This window comes from Oncorhynchus keta, chromosome 29, assembly GCF_023373465.1.
Source record: "Oncorhynchus keta strain PuntledgeMale-10-30-2019 chromosome 29, Oket_V2, whole genome shotgun sequence".
Classification (NCBI taxonomy): Eukaryota; Metazoa; Chordata; class Actinopteri; order Salmoniformes; family Salmonidae; genus Oncorhynchus; species Oncorhynchus keta.
The window spans coordinates 563,069-586,550 of NC_068449.1; the positions used below are offsets into that span (position 1 = coordinate 563,069).

Here is a 23,482-nt window from a genome sequence, read left to right on the forward strand (position 1 = left end):
CATGACTGTAAGTCGCTTTGGATAAAAGCGTCTGCTAAATGGCATATATTATATATTATATATTATGATGGGGTGCAAAGAACAGAACTGAATAGTGTGTGATAATGACATACAGGTGTGTGAACAGGTGATCAGATTTCAGGTGATTGGGATCTGGAGAGTGAGCTGCGTTCAGGGGATCTATGTGTTTGAGTGTGAGCCGGAAAGTGGGCTGCGTTCAGGGGATCTATGTGTTGGAGAGTGAGCTGCGTTCAGGGGATCTATGTGTTTGAGAGTGTGAGCTGGAAAGTGGGCTGCGTTCAGGGGATCTATGTGTTTGAGAGTGTGAGCTGGAAGCAGACGTTACACACAGACTGGAATATGTTCGGGATTCCTCCAATGGCATTGAGGAGTTACACCACATCTGTCATTGGCTTCATCAATAAGTGCATTGATGACATCGTCCCCACAGTGACCATATGTAACAGTATACTTTTAAACCGTCCCTCGCCCATACCCGGGCGCGAACCAGGGACCTTCTGCACACAACGACAACAGTCACCCTCGAAGCATCGTTACCCATCGCTCCACAAAAGCCGCGGCCCTTGCAGAGCAAGGGGAACTAGTACTTCAAGATCTCAGAGCAAGTGACGTAACCGATTGAAACGCTATTTAGCGCACACCGCTAACTAAGCTAGTCGTTTCACATCCGTTACACATACGTACATACCCCAACCAGAAGCCATGGATTTCAGGCACATCCGCACTGAGCTAAAGGCTAGAGCTGCTGGTTTCAAGGAGCGGGACTGGTTGCATCACTACCTGGTATAGCAGCTGCTCGACCTCTGACCACAAGGCACTACAGAGGGTAGTGCGAACGGCCCAGTACATCAATGGGGCCGCACATTGACTCTGTACCCCCCCCTGTATATATTGCTATTTTTTACTGCTGCTCTTTAATATCATGTTACTTTTATTTCTTATTTCTTATCCATATTTTTTTAAACTGCATTGTTGGTTAGGGGCTCGTAAGTAAACATTTCACTGTGAGGTCTACACCCATTGTATTTGGCGCGTGTGACTAATACAATTTGATTTGTTCTACATTTTGTTCTATGAGAATAATCTTCATCAGCTAATGTCACTTTGAATTTATGTCATCCAAAGTGCACGTGAAGTAAAATAAAGGCTTCATAATTCATAAAGGTCATGTTAACTGACGGTTATGATATCATAGAATAAAAACGTATAAGATCTACTAAACTTGTGTTAACCTCAGACCTTATTTTCGGCGTTTATCCCAAAACCCTATTTTTTCCCCGTAGGAATGGCTTAACGATCCAAAGGCAACTCATTTCCGGTTTTTATAGGACTACAAACTGGCGATCGTTACCTTCTTTCGGATTAATATATTTTTTTTTTCATCTGAGGATTAGGATATAGACTAGTATATTTCAAACCAAATGGCAGTTCGTAAAAATTGTAGAATTTTCTGTGTATTACAAAATAGGCCTATTGTTTTTACAAATAAATAAATATGAATAGCGGAACTGTCTTTCAATACGACTTCAAATACATTAGGCAAGTGGAAGTAGTAGTGCGTCTGTGTCGAATCTATTGGAAGACTACAATCCCAGGATTCCATTGAACGAGCATCACTGTGACAACCCGTAATGTATAATAACTCCTCCTCCGACAACCTCCCCCATAATGCTTTGACATCTTGGATCAGCTGTTGGTCAGGTGAACACAGAACGGCGCTATGAATGAAGAGCAGTGAAGAAGGGGCTACAATAGAGGGACAGCGAAAGGATCCGTGTCATGATGGTGCTCGTATTGATTGTCGCAGGTCTTGGGGTGGTCGCACTGCTCATGGTTTTATTCGCACCCCACATTAGGTAAGAATAAACGCTTTTTTTAATGTTCGAGGCTGTCGTCGATGCATCATCTGATTCTATGCTTGGCTCGTTAGTCTAACCTCAATAGAAATGAATTACGGTCATTGTCACGCTAAAAACGAAAGGATTGTGTTTTGCCATTGGGGTTAAAAAGACTATTGGCGGGGATGAATGGGTGAATCGACATCAACGTTGATGACGATGATCCAGATTATTTTTATGCAGTACAGCCTAGATCAACACTATTTTTTTTTCCATAATGAAGACAACCACATTTTTCAAAAATACATTCATTTGTTGTTGTTTTGTGGAATAAAGGCTCTGTCAATTGAACATGGTTTATATGTCAATATGAGCAAATGATAATGCAATTCCTTAGGTAAGGAAGTGCTGTACAGTAGCGCGCTACAATATTTCATGACATGATTATGCACGACAGCGTTGCGCGCGTGGGCGGAGTTATATTTGTAACCATTATTGTTCGGTGAGACCGAGCCAGGTTTTGTGGCGTGACTGAGTCGTACGATTTGACGTTTGATCGTTGTTGCCAGAAAGTGATCTTGCATATTGAGTAACAATAATGTTGCATGTTGAACGATCAATAATAGTCATATATAATAATAATAATACTAATAATCGAACACCTGTATCTCTCTCTATTCTGTAGCCTCAGGATGCCTCCCAAATGGCATCCTATTCCTAATGTAGTGGGAATGAGGAACTATATGGAGAATGGGGTTGTAACAGAAGCCCTGGTGTGGACTTCCACTATATGCCAAGCTCACCAACACAGACAGGACGGATAAAGAAGTTTGATTGTAGATAAATAAAAACAAATCCATTTTGTTTCTCTGTCAGGAAATACTCAGCAGGTGGAGCATGTATGTCTATGACTCGGCTGGACGGGAAGACGGTCCTGATTACTGGAGCCAACACTGGTATTGGGAAGGAGACTGCTCTGGACCTGGCTATCAGAGGTGACTAACGTTTACACAGGCAGCCCATTCTGGGTCTTTTGCCACTAATTGGTATTTTGACCAGTCAGATCTTATGCCAGTAATTGGGTAGAAGATCAGAATTGAGCTGCCTGTGTAAACTCTGCTAAATTATACCCTATTCCCAATATAGTGCACTACTTTGGGGCCCTGGTCTAAAGTAGTGCACTTGAGGGTGTATAGTGTCATTTAGGACTCACTAATGGTCTTCCCAACAGTCCTTCATGGTGAGGCCTCCTGTCCTTCATCACCACAAAGATAATGATAACATAAGAAGAGAAGAGACCATTCAAGAAAGTATCAACGATGCTGATTATTGGTTATTATAAACTGGGTGGATTCGAGCCCTGAATGCTGATTGGCTGAAAGCCGAGGTATATCAGACCGTATACCACACGCCCTCGGGCCTTACTGTTTTATTGTCTATTGCCAGGTGCGAGGGTGATCATGGCGTGCAGGGATGTGGAGAAGGGTGAGGCGGCCGCAGCATCTATACGACGCATCTACTCTAAGGCAAACGTAGAGGTCCGAGAGCTAGACCTGGCAGATACCAGCTCCATACGGGCCTTTGCTCAACGCTTCCTCCGAGGTCAGCCTGCTAACTCCATTTACGCATCCCAAATCACACCCTATTCCCTATGTAGTGCACTACTTTAGACCAGGGCCCTATTCCCTATGTAGTGCACTACTTTAGACCAGAGCCCTATTCCCTATATAGTGCACTACTTTAGACCAGAACCCTATTCCCTATATAGTGCATTACTTTAGACCAGAGCCCTACCTATAGTCACTACTTTAGACCAGAGTATGTAGCACTACTTTAGATCAGAGCCCTATTCCCTAGACTACAGAACCCTATTCCCTATGTAGTGCACTACTTTAGACCAGAGCCCTATTCCTATATAGTGCATTACTTTAGACCAGAGTCCTATTCCCTATATAGTGTGACCAGCCCTATTCCCTATGTAGTGCACTACTTTTGACCAGAGCACTATTCCCCTATATAGTACTAGTGCATTACTACTTTAGACCAGAGCCCTATTCCCTATATAGTGCATTACTTTAGACCAGAACCCTATTCCCTATATAGTGCACTACTTTAGACCAGAGCCCTATTCCATATATAGTGCATTACTTTAGACCAGAACCCTATTCCCTATGTAGTGCACTACTTTAGACCAGAACCCTATTCCCTATGTAGTGCACTACTTTAGACCAGAGCCCTATTCCCTATATAGTGCACTTTACTTTAGACCAGAGCCCTATTCCTATATACTTTGACCAGAGCCCTATTCCTTTTGCACTACCAGAGACACTACTTTAGACCAGAGCCCTATTCTATATAGTGCACTACTTTAGACCAGGGTCCTATTAGACCAGAGCCCTATTCCTATAGTGCACTACTTTAGACCAGAGCCCTATTCCATATATAGTGCATTACTTTAGACCAGAGCCCTATTCCCTATGTAGTGCACTACTTTAGACCAGAGCCCTATTCCCTATATAGTTTTGACCAGAGACATATTCCTATTCCCTATATAGTGCACTACTTTAGACCAGGGTCCTATTCCCTATATAGTGCACTACTTTAGACCAGAGTCCTATTCCCTATATAGTGCACTACTTTAGACCAGAGCCCTATTCCATATATAGTGCATTACTTTAGACCAGAGACCTATTCCCTATATAGTGCACTACTTTAGACCAGAGCCCTATTCCATATATAGTGCATTACTTTAGACCAGAGCCCTATTCCCTATGTAGTGCACTACTTTAGCACTACTTTTGACCAGAGCCATATTCCCAGAGGGTCCTATTCCCCCTATTCCCATATATAGTGCATTACTTTAGACCAGAGCCCTATTCCCTATGTAGTGCACTACTTTAGACCAGAGCCCTATTCCCTATGTAGTGCACTACTTTAGACCAGAGCCCTATTCCCTATGTAGTTCACTAATTTTGTGCAATTTGGGACACAGAACTCCCCGTAACCTTTACAGTATATTACAGTATTTCTTCTGGTGTTATTACAGTATATTACAGTATTTGTTCTGGTGTTATTGCAGTTTATTACAGTATTTATTCTGGTGTTATTACAGTATTTATTCTGGTGTTATTACAGTATTTATTCTCGCGTTATTACAGTTTATTTCAGTATTTATTCTGGTGTTATTGCAGTTTATTACAGTATTTATTCTGGTGTTATTGCAGTATTTATTCTGATGTTATTACAGTATTTATTCTGGTGTTATTACAGTATTTATTCTGGTGTTATTACAGTATTTATTCTGGTGTTATTACAGTATTTATTCTGGTGTTATTACAGTATTTATTCTGGTGTTATTACAGTATTTATTCTGGTGTTATTACAGTTTATTACAGTATTTATTCTGGGGTTATTACAGTATTTATTCTGGTGTTATTACAGTTTATTACAGTATTTATTCTGGGTTATTACAGTTTATTACAGTATTTATTCTGGTGTTATTACAGTATTTATTCTGGTGTTATTACAGTATTTATTCTGGTGTTATTACAGTTTATTACAGTATTTATTCTGGTGTTATTACAGTATTTATTCTGGTGTTATTACAGTTTATTACAGTATTTATTCTGGGGTTATTACAGTTTATTACAGTATTTATTCTGGCGTTATTACAGTTTATTACAGTATTTATTCTGGTGTTATTACAGTATTTATACTGGTGTTATTACAGTTTATTACAGTATTTAGTCTCGCGCTATTACAGTTTATTACAGTATTTATTCTGGTGTTATTACAGTATTTATTCTGGCGTTATTACAGTTTATTACAGTATTTATTCTGGTGTTATTACAGTATTTATTTTGGTGTTATTACAGTATTTATTCTGGTGTTATTACAGTATTTATTCTGGTGTTATTACAGTATTTATTCTGGTGTTATTACAGTATTTATTCTGGTGTTATTACAGTATTTATTCTGGTGTTATTACAGTATTTATTCTGGTGTTATTACAGTATTTATTCTGGTGTTATTACAGTATTTATTCTGGTGTTATTACAGTTTATTACAGTATTTATTCTGGGGTTATTACAGTATTTATTCTGGTGTTAATACAGTTTATTACAGTATTTATTCTGGTGTTATTAGTTTATTACAGTATTTATTCTGGGGTTATTACAGTTTATTACAGTATTTATTCTGGTGTTATTACAGTATTTATTCTGGTGTTATTACAGTTTATTACAGTATTTAGTCTCGCATTATTACAGTTTATTACAGTATTTATTCTGGTGTTATTACAGTATTTATTCTGGTGTTATTACAGTATTTATTCTGGTGTTATTACAGTATTTATTCTGCCGTTATTACAGTTTATTACAGTATTTATTCTGGTGTTATTACAGTATTTATTCTGGTGTTATTACAGTATTTATTCTGGTGTTATTACAGTTTATTACAGTATTTAGTCTCGCGTTATTACAGTTTATTACAGTATTTATTCTGGTGTTATTACAGTATTTATTCTGGTGTTATTACAGTATTTATTCTGGTGTTATTACAGTATTTATTCTGGTGTTATTACAGTATTTATTTTGGTGTTATTACAGTATTTATTCTGGTGTTATTACAGTATGTATTCTGGTGTTATTACAGTATTTATTCTGGCGTTATTACAGTATTTATTCTGGTGTTATTACAATATTTATTCTGGTGTTATTACAGTATTTATTCTGGTGTTAATACAGTATATTACAGTATTTATTCTGGTATTATTACAGTATGTATTCTGGTGTTATTACAGTATTTATTCTGGTGTTATTACAGTATTTATTCTGTCGTTATTACAGTATTTATTCTGGTGTTATTACAGTATTTATTCTGGTGTTATTACAGTATTTATTCTGGTGTTATTGTTTATTACAGTATTTATTCTGTGTTAATGTATATTACAGTATTTAGTTTATTACAGTATTTATTCTGGTGTTATTACAGTTTATTACAGTAATTATTCTGGGGTTATTACAGTTTATTACAGTATTTATTCTGGGGTTATTACAGTTTATTACAGTATTTATTCCGGGGTTATTACAGTTTATTACAGTATTTATTCTGGTTTTATTACAGTTTATTACAGTATTTATTCTGGTGTTATTACAGTATTTATTCTGGTGTTATTACAGTTTATTACAGTATTTATTCTGGGGTTATTACAGTTTATTACAGTATTTATTCTGTTGTTATTACAGTATTTATTCTGGCGTTATTACAGTTTATTACAGTATTTATTCTGGTGTTATTACAGTATTTATTCTGGCGTTATTACAGTTTATTACAGTATTTATTCTGGTGTTATTACAGTATTTATTCTGGCGTTATTACAGTTTATTACAGTATTTATTACAGTTTATTACAGTATTTATTTTGGCGTTATTAGTTTATTACAGTATTTATTCTGCCGTTATTACAGTATATTTCAAGGCAAGCACTAATATTATAATGTGTTTACTCTGTAAAGCAAAGTATAATATTGACTCTGTATCTGACCCCTACAGAGGTCAACCACCTCCACATCCTGATCAACAATGCTGGGGTCATGATGTGTCCCTACATGAAGACCAAGGACGGTTTCGAGATGCAGCTGGGGGTCAACCACCTGGGTGAGACAGAGACTTTTAACAGACTCACTTCTAGGGTTCTATGTCAATTTGTCTTTCCACAAACACCAGCAATCTAAGGTCCTGATCCCGTAACAAGGCGAAATGGCATGCTTGTTTCACTCGCATTCCAGACCTTGACATTTTGCCAAGTATAGCCTATTTTAACACCCTGAAAAGCCCACTTCAAGTTTGTAAACTGTATGTTGACACAGCTGGGTAAATGTCCGATTGGAGACCAGGCAAGCAGCGAAGAAACTAGAGACAGATCGGCCTGCTACCAAACATATTATGACCGAGGACGAGACTCTGAGCTGGGCACAGCATCTGGCTGAAGAGGTCACCACCATCAAGAACTCATTCCAGCAGAGGTTTGATCTACTCAACAACTCTGTTAAACAAGAGTGGTAGAGTCCAGGCAGAGAAGTGGATTGGTGCACCAGAACACCAGAGTAACACAGATGAAGAAGACACCAGAGACCCGGACTTTCTGGAAACCAAGGTGACCTGGACCACAGACTGATGGGTGTGGACATAACATGCAGTCTGTAGTACCTCATGAAAGTCATGGGTGTTGCCCGACTGGCAACAGCACAGATCGAGTCCAGGAGGCTCCTCTGAACAGGGTCCGTGACGTGGCCATACCCCTGGTGGATTGTAGTACCACGGTGTCGGTAGTTGGTCTACCTACTGCAGCGTATGCTTTTTTGACACTGCATTGGTAATCCAACGTGCCAGTTCTCTGCTTGGTAATCCAACGTGCCAGTTCTCTGTTTGGTAATCCAACGTGCCAGTTCTCTGTTTGGTAATCCAACGTGCCAGTTCTCTGTTTGGTAATCCAACGTGCCAGTTCTCTGTTTGGTAATCCAACGTGCCAGTTCTCTGTTTGGTAATCCAACGTGCCAGTTCTCTGTTTGGTAATCCAACGTGCCAGTTCTCTGCTTGGAGACAGCTGGACCTTATTTGTGTTCTCCCCATAACACACAAAAAAATCTGCTCGGTTTGACAAACTGTTCTTGTTGCAGCAACATAGGTACTTAATGCCCTAACCCGGCAAAGTGCATGCAACTCTGGACTCTCCTGTGAGGAGTGGGTAGGCGGTTGAAATACCGCTAAGATTAAAAGCTGGCTAGCATGTGATGATGAAAGCACCTTAGGTAAGAAGTTTGGCCCAAGCACTGCTTTAGATCCACTCTTCTGCTAAAGTGAGGCATGATGGGGTTCTTCCCTGCAGCCGGGAGCTCCCGGGGGAGGGTCGAAATTACAGAAATTGTCTGAAGGACAATTTTGGGGGCAACCCTGCAGCTACAGGACAGTTTTGATTGGCAGCATTTTGAAGTGCTGGAAGATGACTAATTCAGGCACATTATGTCCAGGATCGGACGGAGGCCTCCGGTTTTTTATTGGCACTAGAAAATAGATTGAGTAGAACTCGCAGTTTTGTTGCGCTGGTTATACTTCTTCAATTGCATGCTTTTCCAGGAGCCAGGATATTTCTGAACAGGGTGTTTTTTTGCTTTTGAGCAGGGTTGTGAGCTGTTGTTTTCAAAACACCCCTGAAGTGTTGGTGTCGCTGACAAAATTGTAGTGCGTAGCCTTGTGTTAGAGTGCGTAGCCTTGTGTTAGAGTGCGTAGCCTTGTGGTAGAGTGCGTAGCCTTGTGGTAGAGTGCGTAACACCCATCTGTTGGCCTTTGACCTTTTCCAGCTGGAAAAGGGTTGCTGTTGTTCTAGACCAGGCATAGTCATTGAATTATCCTCGTGGCATTTTGTATGTTTGTTTATGTGTATTCCTCCCATTGACAATATTACATGTGTAGCTACTGTCGTGCCGTGACTATCATTAATCTGATGACTGTTATTTATCGAATCAAACCGTTTAATTGTTACTCTATTTAAATTAATCATGTAACAATTAACTCATTAGGAATTTGGGGCACCACAGGAAACTAGTTACTATCTCCCGACATAAAACACTAAAGACATACATATCTTTTACATCAATAACTGTTAATTATTACTTCATCAGTCTCGTTCTGAACGTGGCATAATCCTTGGATCCGCAAGAGCCCTTCTGAATATTCAGTACTACACAAATGAATTTAATCATTTGTTTATTAACTAACTAAATAATAACACAGAATATACATACACACACATGAGATAAAAGTCCCTAGTGGACTGACAAGATATGACGGCTTGTTACACATATGGAGGGGTAGGAAAAGAGAGGGAGAGACCGAGAGACAACACTTGGATACATTTGGAGGCTACGCTCATGGAAATAATAACGCTTACCACCGCTCATTCTGTTTAGAAAGGCAATCTATACTTACACGTAGCTGTCGTTCTCTGTTGAACTCGATGGGTCCTATTGTGAAGTTGTCGAGGGATGTAAAGACTGGTTTGTCAATCAGACTTCACAATGTCCTTTGTAGAGCTTCTCTGGTAGTGGAGTGGTTGTTAGAATAGCTACTTCAGATGTACCAATGGTCGTCTATGGGGATTCTCCTTCCCACCTCGTGTCATTAGTCAAAGTTCTATGACCTATTTTACATGCACAGCTGCAGACTGTGAATGTTTCTGGTCTCCAAGGTGACATTATCTTCTCTTCTAGTGTTGAGGTTGAGAGCTTCAGAGAAACTCACTATTTCAATGTGTAGACTGTCGTCTCACGTCTTTTGGTATCAATGGTTGATTATTCAGGGTTCAACCATTTTATATACGCCGGTTGTAACCCGGCAATGTACGGGTCTCACCATTTTCATGGTGAGAGGTGTAGCCACCGCTCCATGCTGTCTGGTCTTGTGGTTTTAACCATTTGTAACGTTCAGTTCGCGCTGTACTTTGGCTTCTACTCCTGTATGTTAATTCTTAGTGAGTCCTTTTAAGCACCCTGGCAAAAGGGGGCGTTCCGTCATGCTGACGTGAACTCTGAGCTCACTTGGGCATGACTCCTGACTATTTTATATGAAAAACAATTATCTAATTAGAAAACTAAAATCACAGTTCTATCTTTAAAAAAAAATATTCTCATACGTAATCATTTACTTTATACAACACTTAGATGTAAACTTGACAGAATACGTGTCCTTCCTAAGTTAGTTACTTTGTCATACCATCCTTAATGACATCACAAAATAATAAAAAAATGACAGGATTATTCTTTACATCCCCCCAAACCATTCTTAACATTCCTGTCTTATGAATATTGTTGGTGGCAAGAGTCTCTCTGTAACAAAGAGATTTCAGTCTTCCAATACTGCAGGGCAAGGAAGAGAAAGTTCTCGCTAAATTTCTGTCCCAGTGTTGCGGTGTCAAGACTGGCACAGCACCCCACCCTGTTGTCTTGGCTGTGTGCTTAGGGTCTTTGTCCTGTTTGGAAGATGAACCGCCCCAGTCTGAGGTCCTGAGCGCTTTGGAGCAGATTTTCATCAAGGATCTTTCTGTACTTTACAACGTTCATCTTTTCCTCGATCCTGACTAGTCTCTCTGCCGCTGGAAACATCCCCAAAGCATGATGCTGTCACCACCATGCTTCACCGTAGGGATGGTTCCAGGTTTCCCCAATGCATGATGCTGCCACCACCATGCTTCACCGTAGGGATGCTATTGGCCAGGTGATGAGCGATGCAAGGTTTCCTCCAGACGTGACGCTTGAAATGAAGGACAAAGAGTTCAATCTTGGTTTCATCAGACCAGAGAATCTTGTTTTTGTCATGATCAGAGTCCTTTTAGGTGCCTTTTGGTAAACTCCAAGCGGGCTGTCATGTGGCTTTTCCCGAGAAGTGGCTTCTGTCTGGCCACTCTACCATAAAGGCCTGATTTGGTGGAGTGCTGCGGAGATGTTTGTTCTTCTGGAAGGTTCTCCACAGAGGCAACTCAGGAGCTCTGTCAGCGTGACCATTGGGTTTTTGGTCACATCCCTGACCAAGGCCCTTCTCCCCAGTTGCTCAGTTTGACCGGGCGGCCAGCTCTAGGAAGTCTTAGTGGTTCCAAACTTCTTCCATTTAAGAATGATGGAGGCCACTGTGTTCTTGGGGACCTTCAATGCTGCAGACATGTTTTGGTACCCTTCCCCAGATTTGTGCCTCGACACGATCCTATCTCGGAGCTCTACGGATAATTCCTTCGACCTCAAGGCTTGGTTTTTTTCTCTGACATGCACTGTCAACTGTGGGACCTTTATATAGACAGGTCTGTACCTTTCCAAATCATGTCTAATCAAATTGAATGTACGACAGGTGGACTCCAATCAAGTTGTAGAAACATCTCAAAAATGATCAATGGAAACAGGATGCACCTGAGCTCAATTTCGAGTCTCATAGCAAAGGGTCTGAATACTTATGTAAATAAGGTATTTCTGTTTTTTATTTGAAATAAATTAGCACATTCTTTCCAAATAACCTGATTCCGCTTTGTCATTATGGGCTATTGTGATGTCATTATGGGCTATTGTGATGTCATTATGGGCTATTGTGATGTCATTATGGGGTATTGTGATGTCATTTTGGGGTATTGTGTGTAGATTTATGGAGGAGGGGGGAAACTATTTAATCAACTTTAGAATAAGGCTGTAACGTAACAAAATGTTGTAGGCCCTCATCTGTGAAGGGCTGTGGCCCTCATCTGTGAAGGGCTGTGGCCCTCATCTGTGAAGGGCTGTGGCCCTCATCTGTGAAGGGCTGTGGCCCTCATCTGTGAAGGGCTGTGGCCCTCATCTGTGAAGGGCTGTGGCACTTACAGTATCTACTATATGAAGTGGGAGAGGCTATAAGGGCACTCCTGACCTGTAAAACGAGTAAACAACATCTGCCTTAACTAATCCCTAACCTACATTTGAACCAGTTCTGAAATTAAATATCATTTTGAATGTCAGGAGTGTCCGTATAGCCTTTTCTGTATGAAGAACACGTGGGCAGCTAGCCTTAACAGTACTAACCATGTACAAGTAGTACTTCAATGACATAAGTGTTTCATTCAACATGATCCTAGTATTATTTCCTTTCTGACAAAGCAACAGCATCATATTATTGTTTCTTCCTGGTAGGTCACTTCCTGTTTGCCCTATGATATAAAAACAGTGTTCTATTCAACAACTCCAATAGTTTACGGATTGCATCATTTGTTGTTGTTTACTGTTTCTTCCTGGTAGGTCACTTCCTGTTGACGTACCTCCTGATTGGCCTGCTAAAGCGGAGCGCTCCGGCCCGCATCGTCGTGGTTTCTTCCCTGGCTCATAACTTTGGCTGGATCCGCTTCCATGACCTCCTCAGCCAGGGCAGCTACAACAGCGGCCTCGCATACTGCCAGAGCAAGCTGGCCAACGTCTTGTTTGCTAGGGAGCTGGCCCGCAGACTCAAAGGTAGAGTGGGGGAGGGAGGGGAAGAGGGAGGGAGGGGAAGAGAGGGAGGGAGGGGAAGAGAGAGAGAGAGGGAGGGAGGGAGGGGAATAGCGACAGGGAGGGAGGGAGGGAGGGGAAGAGCGACAGGGAGGGAGGGGAAGAGCGAGAGGGAGGGAGGGGGGAAGAGCGACAAGGGGGAAGGGAGGGAAGAGCGAGAGGGAGGGAGGGAGGGGAAGAGCGAGAGGGAGGGAGGGAGGGAGGGGAAGAGCGAGAGGGAGGGAGGGAGGGAGGGGAAGAGCGACAGGGAGGGAGGGAGGGAGGGGAAGAGCGACAGGGAGGGAGGGATGGGAAGAGCGAGAGGGAGGGAGGGAGGGAGGGAAGAGCGAGAGGGAGGGAGGGAGGGAGGGGAAGAGAGGGAGGGAGAGGAATAGCGACAGGGAGGGAGGGAGGGAGGGAGGGGAAGAGGCAGGGAGGGAGGGAGGGAGGGAGGGAGGGAGGGAGGGGAAGAGCGACAGGGAGGAAGGGAGGGGAAGAGCGAGAGGGAGGGAGGGAGGGAAGAGCGAGAGGGAGGGGGAAGAGCGACAGGGAGGGAGGGAGGGGAAGAGCGAGAGGGAGGGAGGGAGGGAAAGAGCGACAGGGAGGAAGGGAGGGGAAGAGCGACAGGGAGGAAGGGAGGGGAAGAGCGACAGAGAGGAGGGAGGGGGGAAGAGCGACAGGGAGGGAGGGAGGGGAAGAGCGACAGGGAGGGAGGGAGGGAGGGAGGGAGGGAGGGAGAGAATTGCAATCTGCTACCCCACAATGCCTCACATTGACTCAATACCCCACATTGACTCAATACCCCACATTGACTCAATACCCCACATTGACTCAATACCCCACAATGACTCAATACCCCACATTGACTCAATACCCCACATTGACTCAATACCCCACAATGACTCAATACCCCACATCGACTCAATACCCCACAATACCCCACATTGACTCAATACCCCACAATGACTCAATACCCCACATTGACTCAATACCCCATAATGACTCAATACCCCACATTGACTCAATACCCCACAATGACTCAATGCCCCACATGGACTCAATACCCCACAATGACTCAATACCCCACATTGACTCAATACCCCACAATGACTCAATACCCCACATTGACTCAATACCCCACAATATCCCACAATGACTCAATACCACACAATGACTCAATACCCCACAATGACTCAATACCCCACAATGACTCAATACCCCACAATGACTCAATGCCCCACAATATCCCACAATGGCTCAAAACCCCACAATACCCCACAATGAATCAATACCCCACAATGACTCAATACCCCACAATACCCCACAATGACTCAATACCCCACAATGACTCAATACCCCACAATGACTCAATACCCCACAATGGCTCAATGCCTCACATTGACTCAATACCCCACAATGACTCAATACCCCACAATGACTCAATACCCCACAATGGCTCAATACCCCACAATGACTCAATACCCCACAATGGCTCAATACCCCACAATGACTCAATACCCCACAATGACTCAATACCCCACATTGACTCAATACCCCACATTGTTCCAATACCACACAATGACTCAATACCCCACATTGACTCAATACCCCACAATGACTCAATACCCCACATTGACTCAAAACCCCACAATGACTCAATACCCCACAATACCCCACAATGACTCAATACCCCACAATGACTCAATACCCCACAATGACTCAATACCCCACAATGACTCAATACCCCACAATGACTCAATGCCCCACAATATCCCACAATGGCTCAAAACCCCACAATACCCCACAATGAATCAATACCCCACAATGACACAATACCCCACAATGACTCAATACCCCACAATGACTCAATACCCCACAATGACTCAATACCCCACAATGACTCAATGCCCCACAATATCCCACAATTGCTCAAAACCCCACAATACCCCACAATGAATCAATACCCCACAATGACTCAATACCCCACAATACCCCACAATGACTCAATACCCCACAATGACGCAATACCCCACAATGACTCAATACCCCACATTGACTCAATACCCCACAATGACCCAATACCCCACATTGACTCAATACCCCACAATGACTCAATACCCCACATTGACTCAATACCCCACGATGACCCAATACCCCACATTGACTCAATACCCCACAATGACTCAATACCCCACAATGACTCAATACCCCACAATATCCCAAAACCCCACAATGACTCAATACCCCACAATACCCCACAATGACTCAATACCCCACAATGACTCAATACCCCACAATGACACAATACCCCACATTGACTCAATACCCCACAATGACTCAATATCCCACAATGACTCAATACCCCACAATGACTCAATGCCCCACAATATCCCACAATGGCTCAAAACAAAAAGTGTTGTAGGAAAACCCTCAAACGGATCACTAATACCTTTGACCTTACACAGCTAGTTAAAGGGCCAACCAGGGTGACTTGTTGCTCTAAAACACAGATTGATTTGGTGTTCAGTAATAAACCAGAGAGAGTGACTAAATCATTCAATATGGTTACTGGGCTGTCTGATCATAATCTGACACTTATAGCCAGAAAGCTGTCTAAGAGCAGGTTTAACCTCTCTACTGTTAGAAAGCCGGATCAACTCAGAATACCTAAGAGTGAATTAAACTATTTTGAAAAAGCAATTAAGGGAATAAACTGGAATGATCTCTTGTCCTATACAGACGTGGAAGCTGATAATCGGGTTTTTCTATCCACAATCCAGACTACAATAAATGGCTTCCTAAAGAAAATCAAATCCAAACCTGGCCAAAAGAGCACTCTTCCTTGGCTAAATGGAGAAATCTGGAAATTGATGAAAGAACGAGATTATGCTCTAAAAACAGCCCTAAAAGCTAAATTAGAGCATGACAGACGTAGGTTTACCATGTTGAGAAATAACGTGATAAAAAAAAACAGACAGGCCAAGGCAAACTTTTTTATTAACATAATTGGTGAAGCAAAGGGAAATTCTAAATTGATATGGGAGAATCTAAAAAAGTTAACAGGGAAAGACCATAGTAACACTGCAAAAAGACTAGAAATCATGGTGAATAACAATCTAACACAGGATGCAGTTGAAATAGCAACAGCCTTCAATTCCTACTTTATTGACTCTGTCAGGTTACTGACACAGAACCCCTCCACTGATTTCTTGGGCTCAGTGCTAGTGAATGACACTCAACCTGTCTTCATCATAAGGGAGGTTTCTGAGTCAAAGGTGAACAAGGTGATTAGCTCACTAAAGAACTCTAAAGCCAAAGATGTGTTTGGGATGGACTCTACCTTTCTTAAAAACTACAAAGAGTCACTCATTGGCCCCATTACTAAGGTCACCAACACATCTATTGGTCTCGGTGTGTTTCCAAGGGTATGGAAGTCGGCCATAATAACGGCCATCTTTAAATCAGGCGACCCTGCTGACGTGAGTAACTACAGGCCCATTAGTATACTACCTGTGGTGTCAAAGGTTGTTGAAAAGTGTGTAGCAGAACAACTGATTGCCCACCTCAACAACAGCTCTTTCACATTACACTCCATGCAGTTTGGCTTCAGAGCGAAACACTCCACAGAAACGGCCAACTGCTTTCTTCTGGAAAATGTGAAGTCCAAGATGGACAAAGGGGGTGCTGTTGGGGCTGTGTTTCTGGACCTATGGAAGGCTTTTGATACTGTTAACCATGAGATTCTCATCACAAAATTGTCCAAGTTCAACTTTTCCCCTGATGCCTTGAGATGGATGAAATCATACCTTGAAGGCAGAACTCAGTGTGTCAGAGTGAGCAATGAGCTGTCGCCCACTCGTAGCTATGATGTGGGCGTGCCCCAAGGGTCAATACTGGGGCCCCTCCTGTTCAGCCTGTACATTAATGATCTGCCTTCTGTCTGTACTGGGTCTGAAGTTCAAATGTAAGCAGATGATACAGTGATATATGTGCATGCAAAGAGCAAACAACAAGCTGCACAAGAACTCACTACTGTAATGGTCCAGGTTACAAAGTGGCTCAGTGACTCGTGTTTGCATCTCAATGTGAAAAAAACTGTTTGCATGTTCTTCACAAAGAGGGCAACAGATGCTACTGAGCCAGATGTCTATGTGTCAGGGGAGAAGCTCCAGGTGGTATCTGATTTTAAGTACCTTGGCATCATACTTGATTCCAAAGCATGTGAAAAGGTAATTCAAATAACTAAATTCAATCTCGCTAATTTCCGATTTATACGAAATTGTTTGACTACAGAGGTAGCAAAACTGTACTTCAAATCTATGATACTCCCCACTTAACATACTGCTTGACTAGTTGGGCCCAAGCTTGCTGTGCAACATTAAAACCTATTCAGTCTGTCTACAAACAGGCTCTCAAAGTGCTTGATAGGAAGCCCAATAGCCATCATCATTGTCACATCCTTAGAAAACATGAGCTCTTGAGTTGGGAAAATCTTGTGCAATACACCGACGCATGTCTTGTATTCAAGATCCTTAATGGCCTGGCTCCCCCATTTTTGTTAAACAGATAACCCAGACATATGGCAGCAGATCCACAAGGTCTGCCATGAGAGGTGACTGTATAGTTCCCCTAAGGAAAAGCACCTTTAGTAAATCTGCATTCTCTGTGAGAGCTTCCCATGTCTGGAATACACTGCCATCAGACACACATAACTGCACCACATATCACACTTTCACAAAATGCTTGAAGACATGGCTAAAGGTCAATCAGATTTGTGAACATGGTCCCTAGCTGTGTGTTGCCGCTTTCCATGTTGTCTGTAGCTTGTGAGGTATGGAAACACTTTGTTGCTTTTATGAATTTTGTCTTGCTGCTTTTTGTTCTATGTTGCTCTGTCTGTATGCTATGTCTTGCTTGTCCTATGTTGCTATGTTGCTATGTCTATGGTGCTATTGTCTATATTGTAATTGTTTTTAATAACCTGCCCAGGGACTGCGGTTGAAAATTAGCCGGCTGGCTAAAACCGGCACTTTTACTGAAACGTTGATTAATGTGCACTGTCCCTGTACAAATAAAATAAACTAAAAAAAAAATGTTTTAAACCCACAAAACCCCACAATGAATCAATACCCCACAATGACTCAATACCCCACAATACCCCACAATGACTCAATACCCCACAATGACTCAATACCCCACATTGACTCAATACCCCACAACGTCTCAATACCCCACAATGACTCAATACCCCACAATGACTCAATACCCCACAATGGCTCAAAAACCCACAATGGCTCAAAACCCCACAATACCCCACAATGACTCAATACCCCACAATGACTCAATACCCCACAATACCCCACAATGGCTCAAACCCCCACAATACCCCACAATGACACAATACCCCACAATGACAAAATGAAAACAGTTTTTTATAAAGCCAATCGGAATGAGTTTTTCCCCACAAAAAAAAGTATTTATTACAGACATAAATACTCCTCGGTTTCATCAGCTGTCCGGGTGGCTCGTCTCAGACGATCCCACATGTGAAGAAGCCGGATATGGCCGGATATGGAGGTCCTGGGCTGGCGTGGTTGCACGTGGTCTGCGGTCGTGAGTCCAGTTGGACGTACTGCCAAGTTCTATAAAACAACGTTAATTTCGCTAATGTTAAATTCTCTGGCAACGTCTGCAGTCAAGCATGCCAATTGCACGCTCACTCAACTTGAGACATCTGTGGCATTGTGGCACAAAACGGCACATTTTAAAGTGGCCTTTTATTGTCCCCAGCACAAGGTGCACCTGTGTAATGATCATGCTGTTGAGTCATATTCTTTATATGCCACACCTGTCAGGTGGCTGGACTTTCTTGGCAAAGGATAAATGCTCACTAACAGGGACGTAAACACATTTGTGCACAAAATTTGAGCGAAATACGTTTTTTTGTGCGTACGGAACATTTTCTGGGGTCTTTTATTTCAGCTCATGAAACATGCGCCAACACTTTTTGTTGTTACATTTCACATTTTTATATTTTTGTTCAGTTACCAATGTGTCTCAGGGGGTTGGGGATCAAGCAAAAAGCCTGACAATTGGTAACTGAATCCTCTCTTCTTCCCTCTCTCCAGGTTCCAGTGTGACGGTGAACTCTGTCCACCCGGGGTCGGTGTGTTCAGACCTGGTACGCCACTCCACCATCATGTCTCTGCTGTTCTCTCTGTTCTCCTTGTTCCTGAAGAGCCCCCGGGACGGGGCCCAGACATCCATCTACTGCGCTGTGGCAGAGGAGCTGCACTCTCTCACCGGGAAACACTTCAGGTGAGATTACAGTATGACCTTCTGACCCCTTGACCCTCGGTGTTTGAGATGGAACTGGGATTCCAATGGCTCAGTGGGTTATAGTGCTGAAAGCAACTGCTCTCTATCCCTCTTAATAGTGAGTTCTTCTGTCTCTCTCAGTTTCTGTGCTCCCCGCATAGACCAGACAAGTAGAGTAGAGCAATGGGTTATGGTCATTGTAGTTAGCTACGCCCAGAAAATGTAGTTAATTATGTAGAATAATGGCCTGTTGGAAACTACATTGCGCATTTCAGGCGTGATCTGATTCATCTCTAGAGAATACCCCACAATGCATTGAGCTCACAGAAAAAACCCTAACGAAATGGAATCCAAATACTTGAAACGATGGCGTTGGCCAAATAGTTGTTTAAAAAAAACGAAAAATAACACATTTCGGATAATCGCTCAGCACTAGGTGTTGTGGGTTAGAACAAGGTGCTGAGGGTGGTGGGTTAGAACAAGGTGCTGAGGGTTGTGGGTTAGAACAAGGTGCTGAGGATTGGGGGTTAGAACAAGGTGCTGAGGGTTGGGGGTTAGAACAAGTTGCTGAGGGTTGTGGGTTAGAACAAGGTGCTGAGGGTTGTGGGTTAGAACAAGGTGCTGAGGGTTGTGGGTTAGAACAAGGTGCTGAGGATTGTGGGTTAGAACAAGGTGCTGAGGGTGGTGGGTTAGAACAAGGTGCTGAGGATTGTGGGTTAGAACAAGGTGCTGAGGGTTGGGGGTTAGAACAAGGTGCTGAGGGTTGTGGGTTAGAACAAGGTGCTGAGGGTTGTGGGTTAGAACAAGGTGCTGAGGGTTGTGGGTTAGAACACAGTGCTGAGGGTTGTGGGTTAGAACAAGGTGCTGAGGATTGTGGGTTAGAACAAGGTGCTGAGGGTTGGGGGTTAGAAAAAGGTGCTGAGGGTTGTGGGTTAGAACAAGGTGCTGAGGGTTGTGGGTTAGAACAAGGTGCTGAGGGTTGTGGGTTAGAACACGGTGCTGAGGGTTGGGGGTTAGAACAAAGTGCTGAGGGTTGGGGGTTAGAACAAGGTGCTGAGGGTTGTGGGTTAGAACAAGGTGCTGAGGGTTGTGGGTTAGAACAAGGTGCTGAGGGTTGTGGGTTAGAACAAGGTGCTGAGGGTTGTGGGTTAGAACAAGGTGCTGAGGGTTGTGGGTTAGAACAAGGTGCTGAGGGTTGTGGGTTAGAACAAGGTGCTGAGGGTTGTGGGTTAGAACAAGGTGCTGAGGGTTGTGGGTTAGAACAAGGTGCTGAGGATTGTGGGTTAGAACAAGGTGCTGAGGGTTGTGGGTTAGAACAAGGTGCTGAGGGTTGTGGGTTAGAACAAGGTGCTGAGGGTTGTGGGTTAGAACAAGGTGCTGAGGGTTGTGGGTTAGAACAAGGTGCTGAGGATTGTGGGTTAGAACAAGGTGCTGAGGGTTGTGGGTTAGAACAAGGTGCTGAGGATTGTGGGTTAGAACAAGGTGCTGAGGGTTGTGGGTTAGAACAAGGTGCTGAGGATTGTGGGTTAGAACAAGGTGCTGAGGGTGGTGGGTTAGAACAAGGTGCTGAGGATTGTGGGTTAGAACAAGGTGCTGAGGGTTGTGGGTTAGAACAAGGTGCTGAGGGTTGTGGGTTAGAACAAGGTGCTGAGGGTTGTGGGTTAGAACAAGGTGCTGAGGATTGTGGGTTAGAACAAGGTGCTGAGGGTGGTGGGTTAGAACAAGGTGCTGAGGGTGGTGGGTTAGAACAAGGTGCTGAGGGTTGTGGGTTAGAACAAGGTGCTGAGGATTGTGGGTTAGAACAAGGTGCTGAGGGTTGTGGGTTAGAACAAGGTGCTGAGGGTTGTGGGTTAGAACAAGGTGCTGAGGGTTGTGGGTTAGAACAAGGTGCTGAGGGTTGGGGGTTAGAACAAGGTGCTGAGGGTTGTGGGTTAGGGTTAGAACAAGGTGCTGAGGGTTGTGGGTTAGAACAAGGTGCTGAGGGTTGTGGGTTAGAACAAGGTGCTGAGGGTTGTGGGTTAGAACAAGGTGCTGAGGATTGTGGGTTAGAACAAGGTGCTGAGGATTGTGGGTTAGAACAAGGTGCTGAGGATTGTGGGTTAGAACAAGGTGCTGAGGATTGTGGGTTAGAACAAGGTGCTGAGGATTGTGGGTTAGAACAAGGTGCTGAGGATTGTGGGTTAGAACAAGGTGCTGAGGATTGTGGGTTAGAACAAGGTGCTGAGGATTGTGGGTTAGAACAAGGTGCTGAGGATTGTGGGTTAGAACAAGGTGCTGAGGATTGTGGGTTAGAACACGCGACCACTTAATACATACTCTTGTCAGTTTTGACAATTCTGTAAACACCATGGAGTAAACACCTGCTTGATGACCATATTATTTATTAGAAACATTCTACTTTCATTTGATGACAGAATAAATCAAAAGGGAAGCACTGATCATGCAGATAACTAAAGTCCTCTTCCTCCCGCTCACACTCTCTCTCAGTGACTGTGCCCCGGCCTTCGTGGCACCCCAGGGGAGGAAGGAGGAGACAGCCAAGAAGCTGTGGGACGCCAGCAGTGAGCTCCTGGGCATCGTCTGGGACGACTGATCTGAACCACCCTGTTAACACTATCCACAGCTTGCATCGCCAAGTGCACACTATTCCCTTTATAGTTCACTACTTCTGACCAGGACCCACAACCTTGTTCCCTGTCTCAATTGCTTCCGCATAGGAAAGAGCCGGCTAGTAGACGAAATTAGGGCCCACGGGACTCTGGTCAAAAGTAGTGAACTATAGATTAGCGCTCACACTATATATAAGGTGCCATAGGTGACGCAACTAGGCTCTCTGTTCTCAAATCATTATCATTTCATGACATTAATTAACCTCAAAACTACAGTTATCCCAGCGGGACTTGAGGAATTGGGTAGGAACCATAGAGGTTGAAAGATGCTGTAATGGCACAGAGATGAGTCCTCTTTGGTAGTAACTGTAAAATGAGTCCTCTATCTATCTCTATGGTCGTAACTGTAAGGTCAAATGCATTACTGTACTGTGAAGGGTCTAGTCAGGGCATAACCAGGTCTAGCCAGGACATAACCAGGTCTAGCCAGGACATAACCAGGTCTAGCCAGGACATAACCAGGTCTAGCCAGGACATAACCAGGTCTAGCCAGGACATAACCAGGTCTAGTCAGGGCATAACAAGGTCTAGTCAGGGCATAACAAGGTCTAGTCAGGGTATATTACAAACCGTTTGTTTTGTATCTTATTATATTACAAACCATGTAGATTCAGCTTTATGTTTGGTTGCTTTTAAGCTTGCCTTTTCTAAACCATGTAGATTCAGCTTTATTGTTTGGTTGCTTTTAAGCTTGCCTTTTCTAAACCATGTAGATTCAGCTTTATTGTTTGGTTGCTTTTAAGCTTGCCTTTTCTAAACCATTGCAAGCTGTTAATTACCCTGCTGTTTGTTTGTTCCATATCTTTCCTCCTCAGCATTCACCACATGTTAAACTGCCAAGATTTTGTCTTTTTTTATACAAATGAGAAAAACATGCCTTTTTCTACATCTTAGGGTTGGAAGATTCCTGAAATTATGAAGGAACAGAAAGGAAATCTGGGAATCCTCCAACCAGGAATTCTGGAATTTGGGGACATTTTTCAGAAATGTGCAACCCAACTACAAAAGCAGTCATGTCAGGAGTTGAATGTTTACATCTACTGTAAATAAAGATTAAATGTTACTAGCTACTATTCCTAATATCGGTTTGTTTAGCAACACAAATACATGTAATGAGGAACGATTCAAATACCTCACACTCTTTAATTACCTCTCTGGGCTTCCAACATGGCCACGATAAGACAGACAGTAGCCCTCTGGGCTTCCAACATGGCCACGATAAGACAGACAGTAGCCCTCTGGGCTTCCAACATGGCCACGATAAGACAGACAGTAGCCCTCTCTGGCTTCCAACATGGCCACGATAAGACAGACAGTAGCCCTCTCTTGCTTCCAACATGGCCACGATAAGACAGACAGTAGCCCTCTCTGGCTTCCAACATGGCCACTATAAGACAGACAGTAGCCCTCTGGGCTTCCAACATGGCCACGATAAGACAGACAGTAGCCCTCTCTGGCTTCCAACATGGCCACGATAAGACAGACAGTAGCCCTCTGGGCTTCCAACATGGCCACGATAAGACAGACAGTAGCCCTCTGGGCTTCCAACATGGCCACTATAAGACAGACCGTAGCCCTCTGGTCTTCCAACATGGCCACGATAA

General features: G+C 43.2%; 1 protein-coding gene across 46 annotated transcripts; it reads left to right on the top strand.

Moving 5' to 3' along the window:
• Positions 1–1,216: 1,216 nt before the first annotated feature.
• On the top strand, positions 1,217–22,944 carry LOC118371645 (retinol dehydrogenase 11-like). Of its 46 annotated transcripts, XM_052485434.1 has the most exons (11): positions 1,217–1,877; positions 2,736–2,854; positions 3,306–3,461; positions 7,412–7,516; positions 12,667–12,876; positions 19,020–20,016; positions 20,125–20,718; positions 20,773–20,826; positions 20,962–21,015; positions 21,097–21,123; positions 21,211–22,944. In XM_052485434.1, the coding sequence occupies exons 1-6, from the start codon at positions 1,801–1,803 to the stop codon at positions 19,211–19,213; spliced, it is 861 nt and encodes a 286-aa protein (XP_052341394.1). In that variant the 5' UTR covers positions 1,217–1,800; the 3' UTR covers positions 19,214–20,016; positions 20,125–20,718; positions 20,773–20,826; positions 20,962–21,015; positions 21,097–21,123; positions 21,211–22,944. The 46 variants fall into 46 exon arrangements, with proteins under 46 accessions (XP_052341394.1, XP_052341409.1, XP_052341410.1 ...); XM_052485449.1 differs by lacking the exons at positions 20,773–20,826; positions 21,097–21,123 and having other exon boundaries at positions 19,020–19,854; positions 19,936–19,962; positions 20,449–20,502; positions 20,935–21,015; positions 21,238–22,944; XM_052485450.1 differs by lacking the exons at positions 20,773–20,826; positions 21,097–21,123 and having other exon boundaries at positions 19,020–19,854; positions 19,936–19,962; positions 20,584–20,637; positions 20,935–21,015; positions 21,238–22,944.
• The last annotated feature ends 538 nt before the right edge of the window (positions 22,945–23,482 follow it).